This window comes from Protopterus annectens, chromosome 4.part1, assembly GCF_019279795.1.
Source record: "Protopterus annectens isolate FY-2018-M chromosome 4.part1, PAN1.0, whole genome shotgun sequence".
NCBI lineage: Eukaryota > Metazoa > Chordata > Ceratodontiformes > Protopteridae > Protopterus > Protopterus annectens.
Genome location: NC_056734.1, coordinates 123,695,777 through 123,717,828, shown reverse-complemented (window position 1 = coordinate 123,717,828; position 22,052 = coordinate 123,695,777). Strand labels below are relative to the sequence as shown.

At 42.5% G+C, this 22,052-nt stretch overlaps 1 protein-coding gene across 4 annotated transcripts in view; it reads right to left on the bottom strand.

Moving 5' to 3' along the window:
* COPB2 (COPI coat complex subunit beta 2) overlaps positions 1 to 22,052 on the bottom strand; it is a 1,357,654-nt gene that overhangs the window by 1,111,293 nt on the left and 224,309 nt on the right. For all 4 annotated transcript variants that reach the window (XM_044070023.1, XM_044070026.1, XM_044070024.1 and 1 more), the window contains exon 8: positions 17,643 to 17,785. In XM_044070023.1, the coding sequence (XP_043925958.1) occupies positions 17,643 to 17,785 (143 nt within the window). The remainder of the gene's footprint in view (positions 1 to 17,642; positions 17,786 to 22,052) is intronic.

Sequence of the window (22,052 nt, the reverse complement as noted above, 5' to 3'; positions counted from 1 at the left end):
TTTATTATTATTATTAGCATCAGTCTTATTGACAACATTTGTAAATTTTTGACAGTATAACCCATAAAGGTAAAACTGGGCTCAACATATATACAGTGGATATAAAAAGTGTACACATCCCTGCTAAAATGTCAGGTTTTGTGATATAACTTTACGAGAAAGGCTCACCCAGACACTGCTACACTTTGCTGTGAGGGAAAGGTTAGTTTGCTTTTTATTTACTGTATTTTGTATTACTTTATTGCTTTTTTCTGTTTTGAATACTGTGATTTGTTTTCTTTACCGGGTCTACTTTATGGGCTTGAAACATGAAAAACCCGAATCCAAACAGTGTGACACAAATAGCGAACCGCGAATACGTTGAACGTACTAAAGCGCAAAATTTAAAACCTCGAACCATCATAGTCGGCCAACCCACCACCCGCAACACACTACCTACCCAAACACAATAAAAAAAAACACATACATACACTAACCAAAACCCTACTTCTAACCCTAAATTAAAGGACCAAAACCCTACAGCTAACCCTACACTAAACCTCACATACACAACTATCTATGCACTATCCTTAACCCCTCCCTAACCCTAAGGTCCGTAACTACCGCACATTTCCCCTACGGAGCTATACCCAAACAAACTAAATATACAACACACATACACTTAACAAAACCGTACACTAAACTTACATACATTACCTACACAAAACCTTACATACACTACCTACCTATGCATTTACCTTAACCCCTCCCTAACCCTAAGGTCCGAAACTATCGCACACTTACCTTACGGAGCTATACCGCAGATGGGCCAACTATGCGAATTCGATATTTCCACTTTGGTGGTTTTGTTCGTTTGATGCATTTGCAGTTCGCTCTTTACATGTCACGCTATTTGGAGTCGGGTTTTTCAGCTTTCGAGCGAGTAAAGTAGACCCTTCTTTACCTTGAGCTTTACTTGTATTCTGCTTTTAACTGCATATTAAAACTTGAAAAGAGACCACAGCTCTGTCTCTTGTGAGTCAGGCAGAAATAATTTTTCAAACCCTCCCACCCAGTTACTGGTGTGTTCTTAAACACCACAGTCTTTCTAGTTGCCTGCCCCTTATGTTAATTTTACCACATATCTCATTTCCTCTCTGCTTTTACTGGCTTGTGTGAGCAAGCACAAAATTATCATTTTGTGAAATCACTCCCCTTCAACTATTTAAATTTATTGGCCATCCTACTATATTCCACAGTACCAGAATACAAAAGTGACCACCCCCTTTCAATCTATCTTGTTGTTTTAAAAATAGTGACTCTCCAATAAAACATAACTTTTTAGACAGCTAAAACTTAAGTTACCTACTTTCACATTTAATTCCTCTAGTGCACACTGCAGTGTTTAGGATAAACAGTTTTTTTTTCATCTTACTTTTAAGCATCTATTGCAAGACCACCAGTTATTGGAGAGCCCACATTCTGCCTCTCAGTAGTCATCTTGGGATCCCCTGGCCTAAATGAAAATATAAATATTGGTAGTGTCCTAAAGTTAAGATCGGCTCGTTTACAAGACAAAATTAGGTACGAATATTTTATATGCTGTTTGAGATTTGCAACATTAACTTGATTTTTTTTTATAGTTACCTTGTTTATGATTTACAAGGTTTTGGAAGAGTTAGTTCATCTAGGATTATTTTTAGAACTAGGACATCCCAACATTGGTCATGGAGATAGGGGTAACGCTTAGGCATTTTTTAGTCTTTTATAGTGTCTAACCTTCAGTTTTTAGATACATATATTTTATTATGTTTGCTAAGCAGGCGTTTCTCCTTCTTTCTACTCAACAAGGGTTGGCTCTAATTAAAGCAGAATGAGTTAGGAGGGCCATGTGATTATTTGACTTAGTATTTAACATCCATTAATTAAGCACAAAGCATTTTGTACTTTGAAGAAGCTCGGTATTGACCGAGCGAAAGCGCTTGTTTTACATATTGTTCACTGGTTTTTAGTCAATTAAAGGCTGTGTTTTTATAACAACTGTTTTTGTGTCAGCAAGTTCCGGGTCCTGTCACTGCTGGACATTTTTTTGGATTCTTGGTGTTTGCTTACTTTTTACATCTTGGGATTAGTGCTTCTGTTTTCTCCTGGTGAGAGAAGGAGTACAGTTACATTATTTCCTGGAGACTGCGGATCACCAGAAAGCTTAATAACTGCTTTATAGGTGACAGCTTGGAATCTGTGCTTATATTCTGATCCTGGTGAGAGTAGGACCAGTGTGCATCGACTCCAGACTCTTTCTGGTTGGAGTCCTTGTGACTAGCAATTGCTCTAAAATCTGCTGGAAAGCACTAGGAAGCCTTAAACTGATACAGGCACTCAACTCTCCTTATTAATAAGGAGAAATTAATCGTAGGCACTAAACAGCCTATAATTGCAAAGGACCTTGCCAAGGTAAGGGGAAACGGCTCTAAAAAAAAGGGGCAAGCACCTAACTAGGCATGTCCAAGGGTCAGCTTCCAGTGACTTCTCCTGTCCACCTGGTGAATCTGGGCATACTGGGGCAATGCAGCAATTGCCTCATGTACACAGACAACCCTCTCCTCCTACCACCGAACACTACAACCTGCGACAGATGCACTTACATAGTCAAACTGGAAGCAAAGCTCTCTCCAGCCAAGAATGTGCTAGACAACCAAGAGGAGAAGGTTAACACCCGCACTACACCTCAAGCAACACATAGCCCTTTAAAACCCTCACTACCAACACGACACTAAACCCACATATGCAGAGCCCCTTAACACTAACCTGCCCAAGCAACAAGGACCTCTGAAACTGAAACCCAAACAAACATCAGTCACAACCAAAGTATCACACAGCTCACAACACCAGTGTGCCACCCAACAACAGCCCCTAAGGCAAGACAACGTACCCAACACTTCAGTCATAGGTGACTATATAGTCAGGCACACTGATGTCCCACTCACCAGGTTGAACAAGGAGAAAATTACAGTTAGCTGCCTGTCGGGTGCCAGGATCAGACACACAATGCATGCACTCAAGTCACTCCACAAGTACAAATACAACTCTGTCATTGTCCACGTTGAAGTGAATAACTTGAGACATACCTCCCTGGACTACATGAAAAGAGACATGGAAGAGCTCTCGGATCATGTGACCCAGGCAGGTATGTCCCTAGCCCTGAGTAGCATCCTGCCTTTGCCCAGAATGATACCACAGTATAAGGACAAAATGATTGGCTTCAATAATTGGCTAAGCCTCTGCTGTCATTCAAAGAGGATCCAGTAAATGTCTGCCTGGGATGACAATCGATAAACCACAATGCTTTGCCAGAGATGGTCTGCACCTGTCGCCCCTGAGATTCAGGTTACTGGCTAAGGCTCTTGCCAACCCTACAGTGTCTTTTTTAGGCAAGGCTCAAAGGACAAAACCACCACCATAACAGGTACAAGTATGCAAAATCTGAAGATAATGCTACTCAATGCTAGAAGTCTACACCTCAAAATGCACTCTCTCAAGGCACTCCTAAAAATGGAGAACATCGATATCTGTGCAGTAACTGAGACATGGTTCAAGGCTCCAGAGAGCACCCCTGCAATACCAGGCTACAACTCTTACCACACTTTTCGGCCATCAAACCAGAAACACTAAAGGTGGAGGAGTGTCCATATTCACCAAGGATATTCAAACCTCCAGGCTAGTTGCCCAACACAATACATCCGAAATTCTCCAGGTGCAACTAACACTAGTTAAGACTGCAATCCAAATTGTAGCTTGCTACAGATCCCCCACTACCCCAAGATTCTCACTACACATTTCTAAACATACTGGAAAATATTAAGATACAACCAAACACCCTAATACTGGGTGATATCAACTACCCTGCCATTAACAGGGAAAACTATGCGTGTACCAACACCTTTGACCAACGGTTCTTGGAATTCATAAATTCCAATGCCCTGGATCAACTAATACATAGTCTCACCAGGGGCGCCAATATCCTGGACCTGGTCATTACCAACATGGGAAAGCAATGCTTCACACCAGTGGTCACCCCCTCGTTGATTAGGTCTGACCATAAGCTAATCACCTTGGACTTTCACATCCCACCCCCCCAGTAAGGAAACATCCGTAAAAAAATTCTCCAAGGCCAACTTCAAGCTACTCAAGTCAGAAGTGACAAACTTCACGACACCCATGCAGATGGGAACTGAAAGTTCGACTGCGGAATCTTACACTAAAGCACTGTACGAGCACATCCACTCGTGCATGAATCGTGCCATCCCAAACAGAACCAAGACGCTCTCCTCCAAAAAAAGGAAGCCAATCGGGTGGTCCCCTGTCAAACAAAATATACAACAGAAGGAAGAAACTGTTGCAGAAAAGAGGAAAATCCCAGGATGCAAAAAACTCCCTTACCAGCCTCAGTAAGAAGCTGAGATCCCTCAAAAAATCCTCCAAAGCTGGTTACGAAAATAAAAATTGCCAAAGATTCCAAAGACAACCACAAGGCATTCTATAGCTATGTAAAGAATCTAAATGGCAATGCTCAGGTTTGCTCTAAGCTACAACAGAATGGCATTAAACATACTGATCCCAAGGACATTGCCAATAATTTGGCAGATCGATTCAGTGCCAACTTCAACCTCCTAAACGGCCCATCTCAATACAAAGACTGCCAAATTCCGGTAATCACAGCCACACAGGTAAAAAAATGCACTCTCCAAAGCTAAGAATACAACATCCATAGGACCAGACGACATCCCGGGCTGTGTACTACATGAACTACAAAATGAACTGGCACCTCACCTAAGTGTCATGTTTAATCATAGCCTCACCTCTGGCTTCATGCCCACTGAGTGGCACACAGCTACAGTTATCCTACTCCACAAGGGGGGGGGTCCCACCTTGGATCCAGGGAACTACCGTCCCATCAGTCTGATGAGCCTGATCTGCAAGGCCATGGAACGTACTATCATGGAACTTATAAACAAAGACACTGGCAACCTTCAAACACTGGACCCCACCCAGTCCGGGCTTGTGAAGGGACGATCGTGTCTCCTGAACCTGACTGACTTCTTAAATCGGTCTCCAGAGCCATGGACGAGGGTAAGGCAGTCCACACAGCCTATCTGGACCTCGCCAAGGCCTTTGACACCATCCTCCACTCTGGAATCATAGATAAACTTACTAAGCTGGGCATAAATCCCTATGTCACTTGATGGGTTGCCAACTGGCTTACTGACAAGAACCTACACTGTAAAAGTAGCAGACTCCAAATCCAGCTGCAGACAAGTGGAGTACCTCAGGGTTCAGTCCTGGAACCGCTCTTGTCTGGCATCTACTTCTCTGAAGTACAGGCCAACACTGAGGGACTCTGGCTAACAAAGTTCCCAGATGACTGCAAACTGGGAGCCATTATTGAATCCCCACATTATGTGGACATTCTACAAAAGGGCCTTACAGAAACAGATGCTTGGTGCCAGAGCCATGGGCTCAAGCTGAATGCCAAGAAGTGTATAGTTATCCCCCTTGGGAAAAACCATGTACCCATGAATTACCACATAGGTGGCAGTACACTAAACACCGAAAGTGTGATAAGAGACTTGGGAACACAGGTGGACAGTGGTCTCACCTTCGATAACCATATTGCCACAACAGTTGGGAAATCCTTCTATGTGGCACACCTTATCACTAAGGGCTTTTCATCCAGAAAAAAGGAGGTCACTGTCACACTGTACATCATCCCTCATTAGACCCATCATAGAGTACAACGCCCTATTTGGTATGTACCTCACAAGACATCTGCAACAACTAGAAAGGCTGCATAAACACCTCACTAAAAGAATCACAGGCCTAAAGAAGATGCTCTATGCTGACCAACTAAAAAAACTCCAGCTATACTCTGTCGCATATTGTCTACTCAGAGGCGATCTCTGCTTAACATACAAGGCCATGTCAAACCCAGAGCTGTTGGACATGCTACAGTTAAAGAAACCCCAATCCATCAGAGCCACACGCTCCAGGGACCTAAACCTTGTCATCACAATGAACAAAACAAGCTAGAGGGATAGGTTCCTGACCCAGAGACTCCCCATACTCTGGGATAGACTGCCCATACATGTCAAGCAGAGCACCTCCTTGGCCCTCTTCAAAAGGAACCTTGACGACTGGATGGGAGACAGGAAATTTACCCCAGGGATCATGTCAGTCACCCTGCTAGACAGGGGTCCAGGTAAGTAAATACTGTGGGAAGAAATAGCCAGGAATTGTTATGGCTCCCACACCTACGAAAATATGACCCTAAAAAATTAGACCACAATAAATAATTTCAAAACTTTTCCCACCTTTAATGTGACTTATAACCTGTACAATTTAATTGAAAAACAAACAAACCTGTTAGGGGAAAATATAAAAAATAAAAAATGTACAATAAGCTGGTTGCATAAGTGTGCACACTCTTAAACTAATAATTTGTTGAAGCACCTTTTGATTTAAATACAGCATTCAGTCTTCTTGGGTAGGAGTCTATCAGCATGGCACATCTTGACTTGGCAACATTTGCCCACTCTTCCTTGCAAAAGTGCTACAAATCTGTCAGATTGCGAGAGCATCTCTTGTGCACAGCACTCTTCAGGTCACCCCACAGACTTTCTATTGTATTTAGGTCTGGGCTCTGGCTGGGCCACTCCAAACCATTAATTTTCTTCTGGTGAAGCCATTCTTTTATTAATTTGGATGCACGCTTGGGGTCATTGTCATGTTGAAAGGTGAACTTCCTCTTCATCTTCAGCTTTCTAGCAGACGCCTGAAGGTTTTGGGCCAAAAGTGACTGGTATTTGGAACTGTTCATAATTCCCTCCACCTTGACTAAAGCCCCATTTTCAGCTGAAGAAAAAGCATGCCACCACCATGCTTCCCCGTGGGGGTGGTGTTCTTTTGGTGATGCGAAGTGTTGTTTTTGCGGCAAACATACCTTTTGGAATTGTGGCCAAAAAGTTCAACATTGGTCTCATCAGACCACAACACATTTTCTCACATGCTTTTGGGAGACTTGATGCATTGTTTTGCAATTTTTAGCTGGGCCTGGATGCTTTGGTGTGTAAGAAAAGGTTTACAACCCTACCCCATAGTCTAGACATATGAAGAATATAGAAGATTGTTGTCACATGTAGTATACAACCAGTACTTGCCAGAAATTCCTGCAGCTCCTTCAGTGTTGCTGTAGAGGTCTCTTGGCCTGCCTCCCTGACCAGTTTTTGTCTTTTTTTTTCATCAATTTTGGAGGGACGTCCAGTTCTTTGCAACATCACCGTTGCCCCATATTTTCTCCACTTTTTGATGATTGTCTTCACCACGTTCCATGGTACATCCAATGCTGTGGAAAATTTTCTGTACCCTTCTCCTGACGGATACATTTTAACAATGAGATCCTGTTGATACTTTGTAAGCTATCTGCGAACTATGTCTTTTGCTGTAGCAGGCAACAGAGTAAACATCAGGAAAATCCTACTAGGACAGCTGAACTTTATTTGGGGTTAATCAGAGTCTCTTTAATTGATGGCAGGTGTGTACCCAAGAAGACTGAATGCTGTAATTAAATCAAAAGGTGCTTCAACAAAGTATTAAGGATGTACACACTTATGCAACCAGCTTACTGCACGTTTTTTTATTTTTTTTATATTTTTTCTCCTAACAGATTTGTATTTCAAGTGAACTGTACAGGTTATAGGTCACATGAAAGGTGGGAAAAGTTTTGAAATTACTTACTGTGGTCTCATTTTTACATCACAAAAACGTGGCATTTTAACAGGGGCGTGTACACTTTTTATTTCCACTGTACCTCAACTTCAAAATTCAGCTGACAAAAATGTATACAAATTATTAGCAACTTCAGTAAGATAGGACCACCAAACCTGGCCAGATGAAGTATGCTGTGAGTGCAGCATGGCTACGGTCAACAGCTTGTGTTATTTTTTCAACGAAGTTGGGATTCCTTGAAAGGCACTACCAAAACCAAAATGCTGTAGGTCTAGCCTGATGAGATATTTAATGTCGTAGTCAAAATGTGCAACATGGCTTTGCACATGAGATTTGTCATGATTGGTCTATAATGATCAATTACAAACAAAAAAGATAGGCAAGACAATTAATGAACAAATACCTTTAAAAAAATCACTACCACTGCCTCAACAAAAAGTCTTCAAGGAAGTGATAATACATAGCCATTAAGAATAAATACAAATTTAAACAAAAATATAAAACAAAAAAGCACAGAGAGTTAAAGGTTTTTCCAATCAATTTCCTTATTTATCCCAAACCACCATAAAGTGACATTTTAAAATATGTATAGTTTCTTTCTGAAGTAGCCTATGTAATAACAGATGAAAATAAAACTTGGAACAATCACTTGTAATGGCATACCAACAGTTAAAGCAGAATAATCTTTGTTGTGGTAAGCAGAGAAATGTTCACCTACAGGACTATCCACTTTCTATTAGTAAACCCAATGGACATTTAACAGCATAGACAACAGCCTCAGACAATTATAAATTATCACCGATATGAAATATGTTATTAATTTTGGAAAAAAAAAAACAGAAACGATCACAGCACAACATGAGCAACTGCCACAAAGGGTGGTGGACAGACAAACATGCCCAGCATGGCATTCTGTCCCACAGCCAATTGTTTTACCCACGTTACCACATAGGAATCTATTTGTAATGCCTTTAAACTATGCTAGCACAGGATACAGTATCAAAGGCCTTGACTAGGTCAAAGTATACTGTGTGTACAGCATGGCCACTGTCAACAGCTTGTGTTACTTTTCAAAAAAGTTAACCAGATTCATTAGCCAGGCTCTACCCGTAAAGACAAATTGCTGCAGGTCTAGCCAGATAGTTCATCAGGTCAGGTGAAATATGCACCATGTCTTTGCATTACAGACTCATCAGGCTGACGAGCCTATAATTCATAAGTTCAGTACTGGGGACATCCTTATGGAGTGGCATCATCACTGGTGTGTGCCAAACATTGGGATTAAAGCCAGTGGATAAACTCAGGTTGAGCAGTTCAAAATGCGACTGTGCCAGGGCTTGATTGCTACTGTTTATTAAACAGCCAAGCATATTACCAGATCCCATGGGGGAACAGGTTTAGTTTTTGAGAGCTCCTTTAGGACATGATCCCGTGTGATGATGGGGGGGGGGGGGGGGTTGTGGGCTTACAACAATTTCTGAGGTGAAGTTGGCACTGAATTTGTTAGCTAGTATGCTGACAAAGTCCACTGGGTCAGAGTAGGTGGTGCCTATCTGATAAATTCCAAGCATTACTGAATGTTATTTCTTAGTTTTCTAAAGTTACTAAACAAGAATTTGTAGTCATCCTTACCATCAGATGCTAACCTCAGATCATGGGCCATCTTAGCAGTCCTAACTATTTTTAGGTTTATAGTAAATTTTGTAATGTTCAGCCTCGGTGGTGCAGCGGTAGTGTTGTCACCTCACAGCAAGAGGTTCTCCCATTCGATTCTCAGCTGGAGCACCTTCTGTATGGAGTCTGCATGTCCTCCCCGCGGTCAAGTGGCGTTCAAAAGACATGCGTAAATGGGCGTGCCTTCGTTGAAGGTTGCATGTCGGGCTGGCACCGTAAAAATCTACTGCCAATCATTAGTGGACCGGAGTTCCGCTGTGGCGACCCCTAATCGGGAAAAGCCAAAATAAGAAGTAGTAGTAAATTTTGTAATGTTATCTTTTACTGTAGAGTTTATGTTGGTGGACCACTATGGTGGCTTGTACTTAAACTTCCATTATATTTAGATCTGGTGGATACTGCCAATTCCAAAGACATGCATCTGGAGCGTTTCTCCCCGGGCCTCCGCTGAAAACAGGCTCTGTGGAACCTAGTCGGACATTCCCGGTCAACAAATGTTAAATAAATAAAAAATAAAAAAAAAAATAAAAAAATTCAATACATTTATCTAAGTAGGCATAGAATTTTTTTCTGTGTAGCTTCTTGTTCAGGTGATGTCTGGGGTTACGATGGAATAAGTGAATATTTAAACCCTCATATAATGTAAATGAGATTTATATGTTTAAAAATCTTGAATTCTGACATAATGACATCTTCACGTTTAGTGGTTCTAACAGGTGAAGACCATTAGTTTATGACATCACTTACCAGGGAAATGGTACATAAAGAAACTGTATTCATAAGGACCAGGTCAAGAACATTTTACCCTCTAGCAAATAAGATAATCTGATCCAGGGAGCTTTCGTTTGCAAAATCTAGGAACTTTTTGGCCATGTCTTACATTTGTGAAATATGTGCTCCAATTTACTGACGAGTAGTTAAAGACTTCCAAAATAATGCAGTTGTTGTTTATGGTGCTGCAGTAGCGTTATCACCTCACAGCAAGACGTTGTGCCGTTTGATTCTTAGTTAGAGCGTCTTCTGTGTGGAGGCATGCGTGAATGGGTGTACCTTCGTTGAAGGTTGTGCATCAGGGCTGGCAAACTCGGCATGTAAAAAATCTACTGCCAATCATTAGTGGACCGGAGTTCCGCTGTGGTGACCCCTAACCGGGAAAAGCTGAAAAACACAAACAAACATCGATTACATCCAAGAACTTTCTATAAATTTCTGGGGACACAAAGGGTGTCCTGCGATAGGCTATAAACTTCTAGCTAGTTTTGTTTATGGATCTTGGGAGAATATGCCTAAAGGTGATATGGTACCTAACAAAAATATACCAACACAGTTGCCATCAGGTTGGAAAGCATGGTAGCCTCAAAACACAGGTATAGAGGGAGTGCTTTCTGGATATTTAAACCAAGTTTCAGTAGTAAGACAGACACGGATGAACTTTAAATGCAGGACAGCCTCACGGTAGAGAACCTCATGGCTAGGTGAGATTCTATGAGGTCTAAAAGCATAGTGGGCACAAAGCCCAGTTATGGAGGGAGTACTTTATGAACATTTAAACCAAATTTTAGCAATCATACAGACATGGACATGCTCCAAATACAGGACAGCCTCAAGGTCGGGCATTTTGTTTTTGAGACTTTGGCACTGAACAGAAAGTACAGTTTTGTACCTACCATAAATGTAGATGTTCGAGGATTCCATTGCTGCAGTCCTGACTATTGGGTATAGTCCGCGTCCCAGTCGGCCCGAATACCAGAGGGTACTAATGCGCATGACCGACGTCATATCCTCAGTCTTTTCTTGCCCCAGATGTCAGAAGACCCAAAAAGACAAGTCCCAAAACAACCTGCACCAAAAACATGTATAATATATACAACAATATATATATATAAAATATAAGCATGTAAACTCACCTACACAACCACCTAACACAGAGGGGAAGGAGGGAGGGAATCCTCGAACATCTACATTTATGGTAGGTACAAAACTGTACTATGTTCTTCGTCTTCCATTGCTGCAGTCCTGACTATTGGGTAGAATCCCAAAGCAGAGGTAAGGGAGGCTGGCAAATTATAAAGTAGTAGGAGCTGACAACATGCCTTGTAAAACAGCTGTGGCAAAACCAGCCCTAGTCTTAGAGTATATAGGAAGGTGATAATGCCTAGAGAAAGTATGCACGGAACTCCAAGTAGCTGCTTCCAGAATATCCTTAGTTGCCACCCCTTAGAAATGCTGTTGAAGTGGCAGTAGCCCTAGTGGAATGAGGCCTAATCCCAGCTGGAATCTCCTTGCCATGATGGGAATAACAAAATGCAATGCAAAAGCCAATCCACCTAGAAATAGTTTGTTTTGACACAGGCTTGCCCTGTGAACTCAAAGCAAAAGAAACAAGTAACTGCTGAGACTGCCTAAAATTCTTAGTCCTGCTCAAATAATAATTGCCTGTGTACATCTAAAGTGTGCAAAATCTTTTCCCCTTTATTTTGAGGATCTGCAAAAACGTAGGCAAATGAATAGTTTGGTTTAAAGCCACACTAGAAACCACCTTAGGCATAAAGGAAGGATTAAATGATACCCTGTCCTTATGGAAAATCAAAAGGGCTCTACTGCCATAAGGGCCTGCAACTCAGACACCCTTCTTGCAGAAGTAATAGCCAACAGAAAAGCAGTCTTCCATGACAAATATTTCAATTCAGCAGTAGCTGCAGGCTCAAAAGGTTGTAGAGTAAGTTTTTCCAACACAAAATTGAGATCCCAAGCAGGAGTAGGAGCTCTAATTTGGGGTCTTATATTCTTTGCCCCTCTAAGAAACTGCTTGAACAAAGGATAAACAAAGGTGGGTCACAATCATAGTGAGCTGAAATTGCTGCAGCATGAATCTTTATGGAAGAGAAGGACAAACCTTTGTCCAATAATTCAGTAAGATATTGAAGAGCCACACTCAAATTAGGCTCTGAAATCTCCAAATTCTTTGCTGTACTCCAAAATAAAAATCTCTTCCATTTTTCTCCTAGTACTAGGCCTTCTAGCTTCCATAATCACATTTAAAACTTGTTGAGGAAGTTGAGACCTGCTGTGTTTCAACACAGAATATGCCAGGCTGTGAGATGAAGAGATTGAAGCTTGACATTGAGCAGATGACCGTCCTTCTGAGATAACAGATGAGGAATCAGAGGTAAAGGCCATGGAGGCTTCTTTACCAGACTCCGTGAAGTGGGTACCAGTGTTGCCGAGGCCAATCCGGAGCTATCAAAATCATCCTTGGCCTGTCTTGTCTGACCTTTAATAGTACCTTTGGAAGAAGCGGTAGAGGTGGAAAGGCATACACATGAAGGTTTTTCCAACTGAAAGACAGAGCATCCACTTTCCAAGCTGTGTGATGAAACCCCTTTGTGCAATACTTTGGCAGCTGGTGGTTTAGTGGAGAAGCGAACAGATCTATGTCTGGAGTTCCCCATGACACTGTCAGTTTCTGAAATACATGAAGATCCAGTTTCCACTGGGATCCATGATTTGTCTGCTTAACACATCTGCTAAGGAGTTCTGTGCTCCTGGCAGAAACCTTGCCTGAAGAGTTAGTTGCAAGCTTAGCTCAGATTACCATAAAAGCATTGCTTGCCTGCATAGAGGATAAGAATGTGTTCCCCCTTGCTTGTTGATGTACCACATGACAGTTGTGTTGTCTGTTAGAATCAACACCTGCCCTGGAAGAAGTAACTCCTTGAAAGCCATTAATGCAAACTGGACTGCTAACATCTCCTTCATGTTGATATGTAGATGCTGTAGTCTGGCAGGCCACTTGTCTTGTATCCACTTTCCATTTAGATGAGCTCCCCAAGCAATGTCCGAGGCATCTGTCGTTAGAATCTGACTTGCCTCTGGCCGGGTCACAGAGAGTCCCTTGTTTAGGTGACATTCCTGAGCCCACCACAAAAATTCCTTTTGAATGCAAGGTATTATTTGAATGACAGTGTCCAAATCCTGGCAGTGCTGTGTCCATACATTTTGAGATACCATTGTAGCTTCCTCATATGCAGTTTGGCATTGGGAAGCACCAGAATACAAGATGCCATGAACCCTAATGCTTGAAGGACTGTCCTTGCAGTCAGCACGGACTGATGAGATAGTTGATGGAAGTAAAGTGACAGACTCTTTTGTTTGTCGCGGGTTAAAAAGGCCATCTGGGCTGCTGTATTCAGTCTTACACCCAGAAAGCACATGTCTTGAGAGGGTACTAGACTGGACTTTATTTCGTTCACAGAATACCCTAGGCATCTTAGCACTGCTATAACATATTCCAGATGCTGTAGAAGGTCTTCCTTTTCTTGAGCCAGAATCAGGCAGTCGTCCAAGTAAGGATAGATTTGAATTCCTTGAAGCCTGAAGTAAGCTATCACTGGAGCCAGAACCTTTGTGAATACTCTGGGCAGTAGATAAGCCAAAGGGCAATGCAGAGAACTGATAATGAGAATTTCCAGCTCGAAACCGCAGATACTTTCTGCAACTTAGCCTTATAGGCACATGAAGGTAAGCTTCCTTGAGATCTAAAGTTACCATCCAGTGATCTTTGCCCAGCAGAGGTAAAAGCTGTTGTAACGTCAACATCTTGAACTTGGGAATGTCCAAAAACGTGTTGAGGAGAGATAAATCCAAAATTGGTCTCCACGTGTTCCCCTTCTTTGGTACAAGGAACAGGCGAGAATAAAATCCTAGGCCCCTCTCTGACACAGGGACTGGCTGAATGGCCCCTATGTGAAGTAACTGTAAAACTTGCTTGTGAGCCTCTTTTCTTTGTAGAGGAGGAACGTCTGGCATGCCTTTGAAAGGGGCATTGTATGGAAATAAAATCTGTAACCGTGGTGAATGATATCCAACACCCATTTGTCTTGAGTAATTAAATCCCAATTTTCTTTGAAAAGAGACAGTCTTCCCCAAAGGAGCTGCCAGGCGTGAATCTGCTGGCAGCTGAAGAAACAGGTCATTGGGTCTGTTTACGAAAGGACTGACCCTGCCCTCACCAGAAGTCTGAGCAGGTGAACTCCTGTTCTAGGCCTAAAGAACTTTGAGCCCTGCCCCTACCACGCCTAGACCTACCCCTAGACTGAGAATCATAAGCAGGATATGTCCACCCCTTAGCAGGCCAATTTCTACTAAACTTGGTGGCTGCACCTGCAAAAATCTTTAACAGTTTGCATAGACTTAGCTTTGTCCTCCATTTTCTTTAAAACAGCTTCCACAGGCGAACCAAACAACACATCAGACTGTAAAGGAGCATCCAAAATCCTTGTCTTAACATGCTCAGCTAAATTCTGATCCTTCAACCAGGCATGCCTAGAACAGAGCTGGTAGCAGCCACCCTCGAGGAGGCCTGTACAGCATCAAAACCACATTGCAAAGAATGCTTACCCACTTGTTCGGACACATGAACCAAATCCAGCAACTCTTTACACTCAATACCTTCCGCCAAAGCATCCACCTTAGATTTCAATTGTGAAAGAAGGTAATTCTGATATTTTAACATGTGAAACTGACAATTCAAAGCTCTCATGGCTAGAGTGGAAGAAGTATACACTTTCTTTCCCCACCTATCCAAAGCCCTCGCCTCTTTATCAGTGGGGACAGGATTTTTAACCACAGAAGCTTTTACACCCTTAGGCCCCTGGGAAATAGTTTCTGGGTCCGCCTAGGACTCTTAAACAAATATTTATGAGCTTGGGCACCCTATAATACCTATCAGGCTTAACAGGAGCAGGAGGCAAAGAGTCAGGGTTCAGGAAGCCTCTGCAAAACATCTTCCACCACATTCAACACAGGAGGAATAGCTAAAGGCCTATGCTGGGGTAAAACAAGAACTCCCTAAGCCTTTTCCTGGAGTCAGAGTAATCCTGGCCTTCCCATTTAAAGTGCTCCCTCATGGAATGCAAAGTCTCTGAAAATGAGAAATCCTCAGGTGGAGACGCTGTAGGAGTGGAATCATCCACATCAGAATCAGAATAGGTAGGATACTCCTGCAAATCTTCCACAGAAGATTCTGAAGCCTCAGAACACTGTTCAAAACTCTCAAACTCAGATTCCACCCTAGGCCTCTTATCAGGGGGCCTAGAACCCCTAATCATAGTAATCAAATCTTCTGCCATCTTAAGCATATGTTTCTTAGGTACAGAACCTGAAAAGGTAGGAGAAGCCCCCACTGAAGCTGAAGTAGGCCTACCTCTCATAGAAGTTTTGGCAACAGAAGGAGAGGCCCTAACTACCTTGGGAAGAGAGGGAAGAACAGTCACCTGAGAAGCCCCTCAGCCTGGCCTACCTCCTGAGAAGGCACATCCTGTAAGAGTATAGTTTCTGCCTGGGACTCCATGGAAACTCCTGGCAAAACCTCCGGCTCCACTGAGCCTTCCAAAGAACCGGCGTCCGGGACTGCGGTACCTCAACCCTAGGCTTCACTGTTTTATCCTTGCTTCTTGGAGGCGGCGAGCATCCGGCGGCATTTTATAATTGCAACGCTTCCCAAACACTAACCTGGCACAGTCTAACCTCCTCTTAATAGTGCGTTTGTTAAACCTAGCACAAGAGCGGCAACCAACAACGTCGTGCTCAGGCCCTAAACAAGGTATACACAAGGTATGATAATCCCTATGAGGTATCTGTTTCCCACAAGAAATACAGTTATTCACTTTTTCTGACATCCGGTAAAATACTGAGGCAAGAAAAACCAAAATGTTTAGCCAACTCTGTTTCGTCTGAAACTCCGGTTTGAAATATTTCAGTACGCCAACCTGCACTCGCAAAACTGCTTCTGCATCGGACCATGCGGCAAAAAGACTGAGGATATGGCGTCGGTCATGCGCGTAGTACCCTGACGTACTGACGTCAGTCTAATGCGCCCTGACCGACGTCAGCCTTATACTCTGGTATTCGGGCCGACTGGGACGCGGACTATACCCAATAGTCAGGACTGCAGCAATGGAAGACGAAGAACATCTATCTTAATGTAATCTTGTTTCTGATTTGAGATGTTAATTACATTGGGATATCAGTCAGCTCGACTCTGCCTAGAAAGGCACTATGGGGGCAGCAAAGGTTTTAGCCAGTATGTGCAAGCCTTGTAATGAGAGGTACGGACCACCCATTGCACAGCAAGTAGGACTGTTGAGCATCTCATCCCATGCAGACACATGCTGGATTCCCCTAGAATGACACCAACTACTTAGAAAACTGCTAAAGCCAATGATCTTTTCTTTGTAGCTATGCATCACTCTTGGAGAAGAAAGGATTCCACTCAGGACCAGAGTCTTGTCTGCATTTTTGACATGCACAAAGAGTTCCAACACACATCTCTGCACATCCCACAGGGTTTTGCAAGCCAAGTCATTAACATCCACTTTGAGCTTCATATCTGCCATGTGAAAGGGACTTAAGGGTCCCCAAGATATCCGAGACCCTGGCACCAAAAATACTACTCGCTGTCACCCTGCCTTTCTCCAGCCCAGTGGGAAGAGAATAAATGTGTTGACCTATGCAGTCACCAATTATTAAACTGTTTTATTTGCAGCATAGTTTTGTCTATTGGATTTGGGAATATTTAAATCCTGGTGACTCTCTGTTGGAAGTGTGCCAGGGGATGATGTACTCAAGAATTTCGCTGCAACTTAGTCTGTCTGGATCTAGGAGGCTTTGGGAAGGATTTATTTTTTTTTTTATTGCCTCAGCACAAGACACTTAAGTGTTGCTTGGTGTGGAGTGTTGTGGAAGTGTGTGATGTTCTCAGTCTGTATCCTTTTGTGACATTGATGCCTTCATGTTGGTTAGATGCTTGCATCAGTCACAAACAGAATGTCTCGCACCAAGTAAAATTTCAGCATCTGTGAGTATCAGGGAGTTGCTTCACTGTCTAAGATACCATGTGCTATGAGGTTGACAACAGAAAGAGGACAAAACAGGTTGATCTTCAGTTTAATTCCAGGGATTTGGACAGTTAGTTTGATGAGATATACAAAGGAAACAACCAACTGTGCTAAGTAACTACCGAATACACGCTATGCAGAGCAAGTGGTAACTTCTAAGGGCAACATGGACAAACTACAAACTAATTTAGCTAAAGGCTACTTGAAGATCAGTAGTGCAAACTGTTCTGCCAATAGCCCTGATCATGGTTTAAAAGATCTTTTGGTCCAGCCCATCTAGTTAATATATAAAGAAAAAAAAATGCATACCTTAACAATGATGCTGCCTTCATCATATCCCAGTGCAACATTATTTGAACCTCTTAAGCTTGCTACACACCAGACCCTCTCCATTCCATAATTTAGAGTACTTTCAAGGCGGTATGTACTTGAGTGCCAGATGCGAACAGTTCCTAAAAGATTGAAAAAAAAAAAATGTCGGCAAAACACAGTCAACAGTGGTCACAAAGATGCAGCACAGAAATGTACTTGTTTTAATTTAAATCACCAAGCACACAAATACCCAGGTGGCTTTAGATACAACATAACTAACCTGGTCATAGTATACAGTACCCACAAAAATGCCAGCTCTACAACTCTGACAAAACAGCCTCCATTCCTTGGTCAGCTTGTATGATACTGTCTTTTTAAACACGAAGGAAGGCCAGTCCACAGTTAAAGGGAACCCTCATTTCAAAACACAAAAAACTATCTTATTACAAAGCTGCTGTAAGTCAGAAAGTATAACTAGGAGGAAGGAAGGATAGGGACTTGCAAGCAAAAATTGTGTGGGTACAAGATGGTGATGCTGGGCAATGCAAGAAATCTTGATTTAAAAAAAGGCCCTTTTGCATGCTGTATATACAAGTATACTAGAAGCATGGGCAACATAGTGGTCAGAGACATAAGTATGATGATGCTTGGAATCAGGGTGTGCAAAAGGGAAAGGGAAAGCAAAGTAGGCAGTGTGTCAATTGACATTTGGAATGATAAAAAGTGTACACCCTGTATGGGGAGTGTGTGTGCGACATATGGCGCATGCAAGATCTAAAGGCTTTGGTATACTGGACAGACGTTAGGCTATCCTTGGCAGAAGATCCCTACTGTGAAGAATACTATAACAGTGATATAAAAGGACATTTCAATGGACAGCCAACTAGCTTACAAAAAAGAACCAGGAAGTTTGGGTGGGTGACTATACCTCCTGCAAAAGACCTGTCACTAGAAGTTTACGCCAGGTATCAGTCCTTGGGTCACTCCTCTACTGTATTTGCTTCGGGGGGGGGGGGGCAAAGACAGTATTAACGTTTTTTGGCTGACCAAATCACCAGATGATTGCAAACTTAGTGCCATCGCAAACTCCCCAAATGACAAGATCGTTCTAGGCCTGGACCAAACAAATAGCTGGTGTCAAAACCAAGAACTAAATTTAAATTCCAAGTACATAATATCCTTCAGCAAACACAACTCCATCGCTAACTATCGCAATGACTACATCCCTAAAATTGATGCCGTAGTTAGGGATCTGGGAACCTATGTCAGCAATGAATTGTCCTTTGTTCACAATGTATGTAAGGATGCCCTTTTTCAATGCACAGCTTACATCTAAACATACTGTGTCCACATCTAGGGAAGTAGCTGTTAAACTGTACTTGGCACTCATTAGGCTGATCAGAGTATAGTGTCCTTTTGAGTATGTACCTCTCCAAATACTTGTCACAACTAGAACAACCATAATGCTTTCTTACTAAAGAAAAAAAAACAAAGGGCTAAATGAGAACATCTAACTTGCATAAAGAGCATCAACAGATACTTATCTGTCAGAACTGTTACAAATTTGCAAGTGGTATCATAAACACCTGTGCATGGGGTCTCAATCGCTTATGCAAAATAAACAGAACATGTTGATGAGGCAGATTTGTATCACAGAGAACAGCACTTCTGTGAAACAGTCTTCCAACTCCACATACAAAGTACTTCTCTTACTCCATTCAAATGGAATTTGCACAAATGGACAAATGGATGGGTATCTACACATTCACTCAGAGTTTAGCACCCTTGTCCCTTGTGGATAGGGGAAACGTGCAAATGTCCCAACACATCCTTTTTCTGTCCATTTATGAATTACCTGTATGCAAAATACAAGGGCTATAAAATCCATGAGAATATAAGGTTAGGCATTTTAAGATCTCCACAAATCAACAGCATAAGTACCAAAGACTGAACCCATGAACTCTTGAAACATTTTATGAGAATCACTAATCACTACTTAAAGGGGGAAATGGCAAGCAGTTCAGTTAGAATAAATGAAGTCTGACACATTAAACTCCTTGCAGCATTTAGCACTTCTCTAGAAAACATTAAGAGTGCAATCTGGTTTATTCATTTAAGTGTAACTAGAGTCCTTTTCCTTAGGGCTAAAATTAGCCAAGTTGTTTTACACATGTGGGAGGGAAACAAAGATAGGACAAGAATGGAAAGTGACCAGTCCAAGAGAAAACACAAGCAGTACAGTTGTGTACACTTACCATAAATGTAGATGTTCGAGTGTATTCTCTGTTGCAGTCATTACATTTGGGTTATCTGCTTGCAGGTAGCCCTCAGTCGGCCTGATTAACAAAGTCTTGGGTCCTGCGTCAGTTGCTGTTCCTTATTCCATGACTTCAGGTCGTCAGGGGTATAAAACATGCGCCGACACTATTACATCAGTTTTTCTTGCCCCAGATGTCAGGTGCCTCCCTAATGGGGAGCAATTAAATTAAAAAGTACAATGATATACCTCCAACAAAAAAGCAAATACACCAAAAAGGCTTTTAAGCATAGTAAAGGAAAGTAGAGGTATAGCCAAAAGTAGTAAGGGGACTGGAGGGAAGGTAACCAGGACTGCAACAGTGAATACACTCTAACATCTACATTTATGGTAAGTTTACACAACTGTACTATAGTTCTTTGTGTTTCACTGTTGCAGTCATTACATTTAGGTAGATTCCCAAAGCTATGGTTGGCAGGAGGAATTTAGATAGCATTAGCACCAGCTATAAGGCCTTGCAAGACTGCAGTGGCAAAACCAGCTCTGGATTTAGAGAAAATTGGCAAATGATAATGCTTGGTGAAGTTATGCACAGAGGTCCAGGTAGCAGCTTCTAGGATGCCCCTGGTAGGGACGCCTCTGAGAAAGGCTATAGAGGTAGATGCAGCCCTGGTGGAGTGAGGTCTAATCCCCTGGGGGATAGGTTTTCCATGGTGCTTATAGCAGAAATGAAAGAAATGGCCTATCCATTTAAAAATGGTTTGCTTTGAAATAGCTTTCCCCTCTGCCCCTGCAGTAATGCTACCAACAGTTGTTCAGATTTCCTTTGAGGTTTAGTCCTGTCCAAGCAGAATCTATGTTGTCTGTGCACATCTAAGGAATGCAGTATCCGTTCCCTTTTGTTCTGTGGATTGGGAAAGAAGGTTGGCAAAAGAACAGACTGATTAAGAGCCACACTGGATACCACCTTGGGTATGAAGGATGGATTGGATCCAAAGGGCACCCTGTCCGCATGAAAGATGATGAAAGGCTCCACTGCCATAAGGGCCTGTAATTCAGATACTCTTCTAGCTGAAGAGATTGTAAAAAGGAAAGCTGTTTTCCAAGAAAGAAATTTTAAGTCTGCAGTAGCAGCTGGCTTGAAAGGAGGTAGAGTGAGTTTCTCCAAAACAAAGTTAATGTCCCAGGCTGGGGTTGCAGCTCTCCTCGGAAGTCTCAAATTTTTGGCTCCTCTGAGGAACTGCTTGAGCAGTGGATGAGAGAAGAGGGGAGGTTCTGTGCTATAATGAGCTGAAATGGCTGAGGCGTGGATTTTAATGGAGGAAAAAGACAGGCCCTTGTGAAGCATCTCAGTTAAGTATTGCAAAATCTGAGGTAAACTGGGTGCTGCTGTGAGAGATTGGTTCCAGGCAAATAATCTTTTCCATTTTTCAGCATAAGATTTTCTAGTACTAGGCCTCCTTGCCTCTAAAATTATATCCATCACAGGTTTACTGAGGGATGGTAGAGGAGAGATTATGTAATTAGCCAGGCTGCAAGGTTCAGTGTTGGAAGCTGAGGGTGCAGAATCTGGTTCTCCTGCTGGGACAATGGGGAAGGAATCTGAGGCAGGTGCCATGGGGATAACTGTGACATACTGCACAGGAGGGAGTACCAGTGTTGGCGTGGCCAGTCAATCAAAATCATCCTTGGTTTGTCCTGTTTGATTTTTAGTAGTACTTTGGAAAGCAGAGGCAGAGGGGGGAAGGCATAGACTGACAGTTTTTTCCAGCTGAAGGACAGAGCATTCACTTTCCAGGCTTGCTTGTGGGGAGTCCATGTGAAAATTTTGTCCAATTGGTAGTTCTGTGGAGAGGCAAACAGGTCTATATCTGGGCTCCCCCATTTGCTTGTCAACATGTTGAAAATCCTTGGTTCCAGTTTCCACTCATGTGGGTCCATGAGGTTTCTGCTTAGTCTGTCTGTCAGTTTATTTAGTTTTCCTGGCAGGAATTGAGCTTGTAGGAGCACTTGGAGGTCAAGGCTGTGTTCCACAATGCCATGGCTAGTCTGCAGAGGGGGTAAGAATGTGTTCCCCCCTGCTTGTTTATTTACCACATAACAGTGGTGTTATCAGTCTTTACCAAAAGTTGTCCTGGAAGAATGTGGTC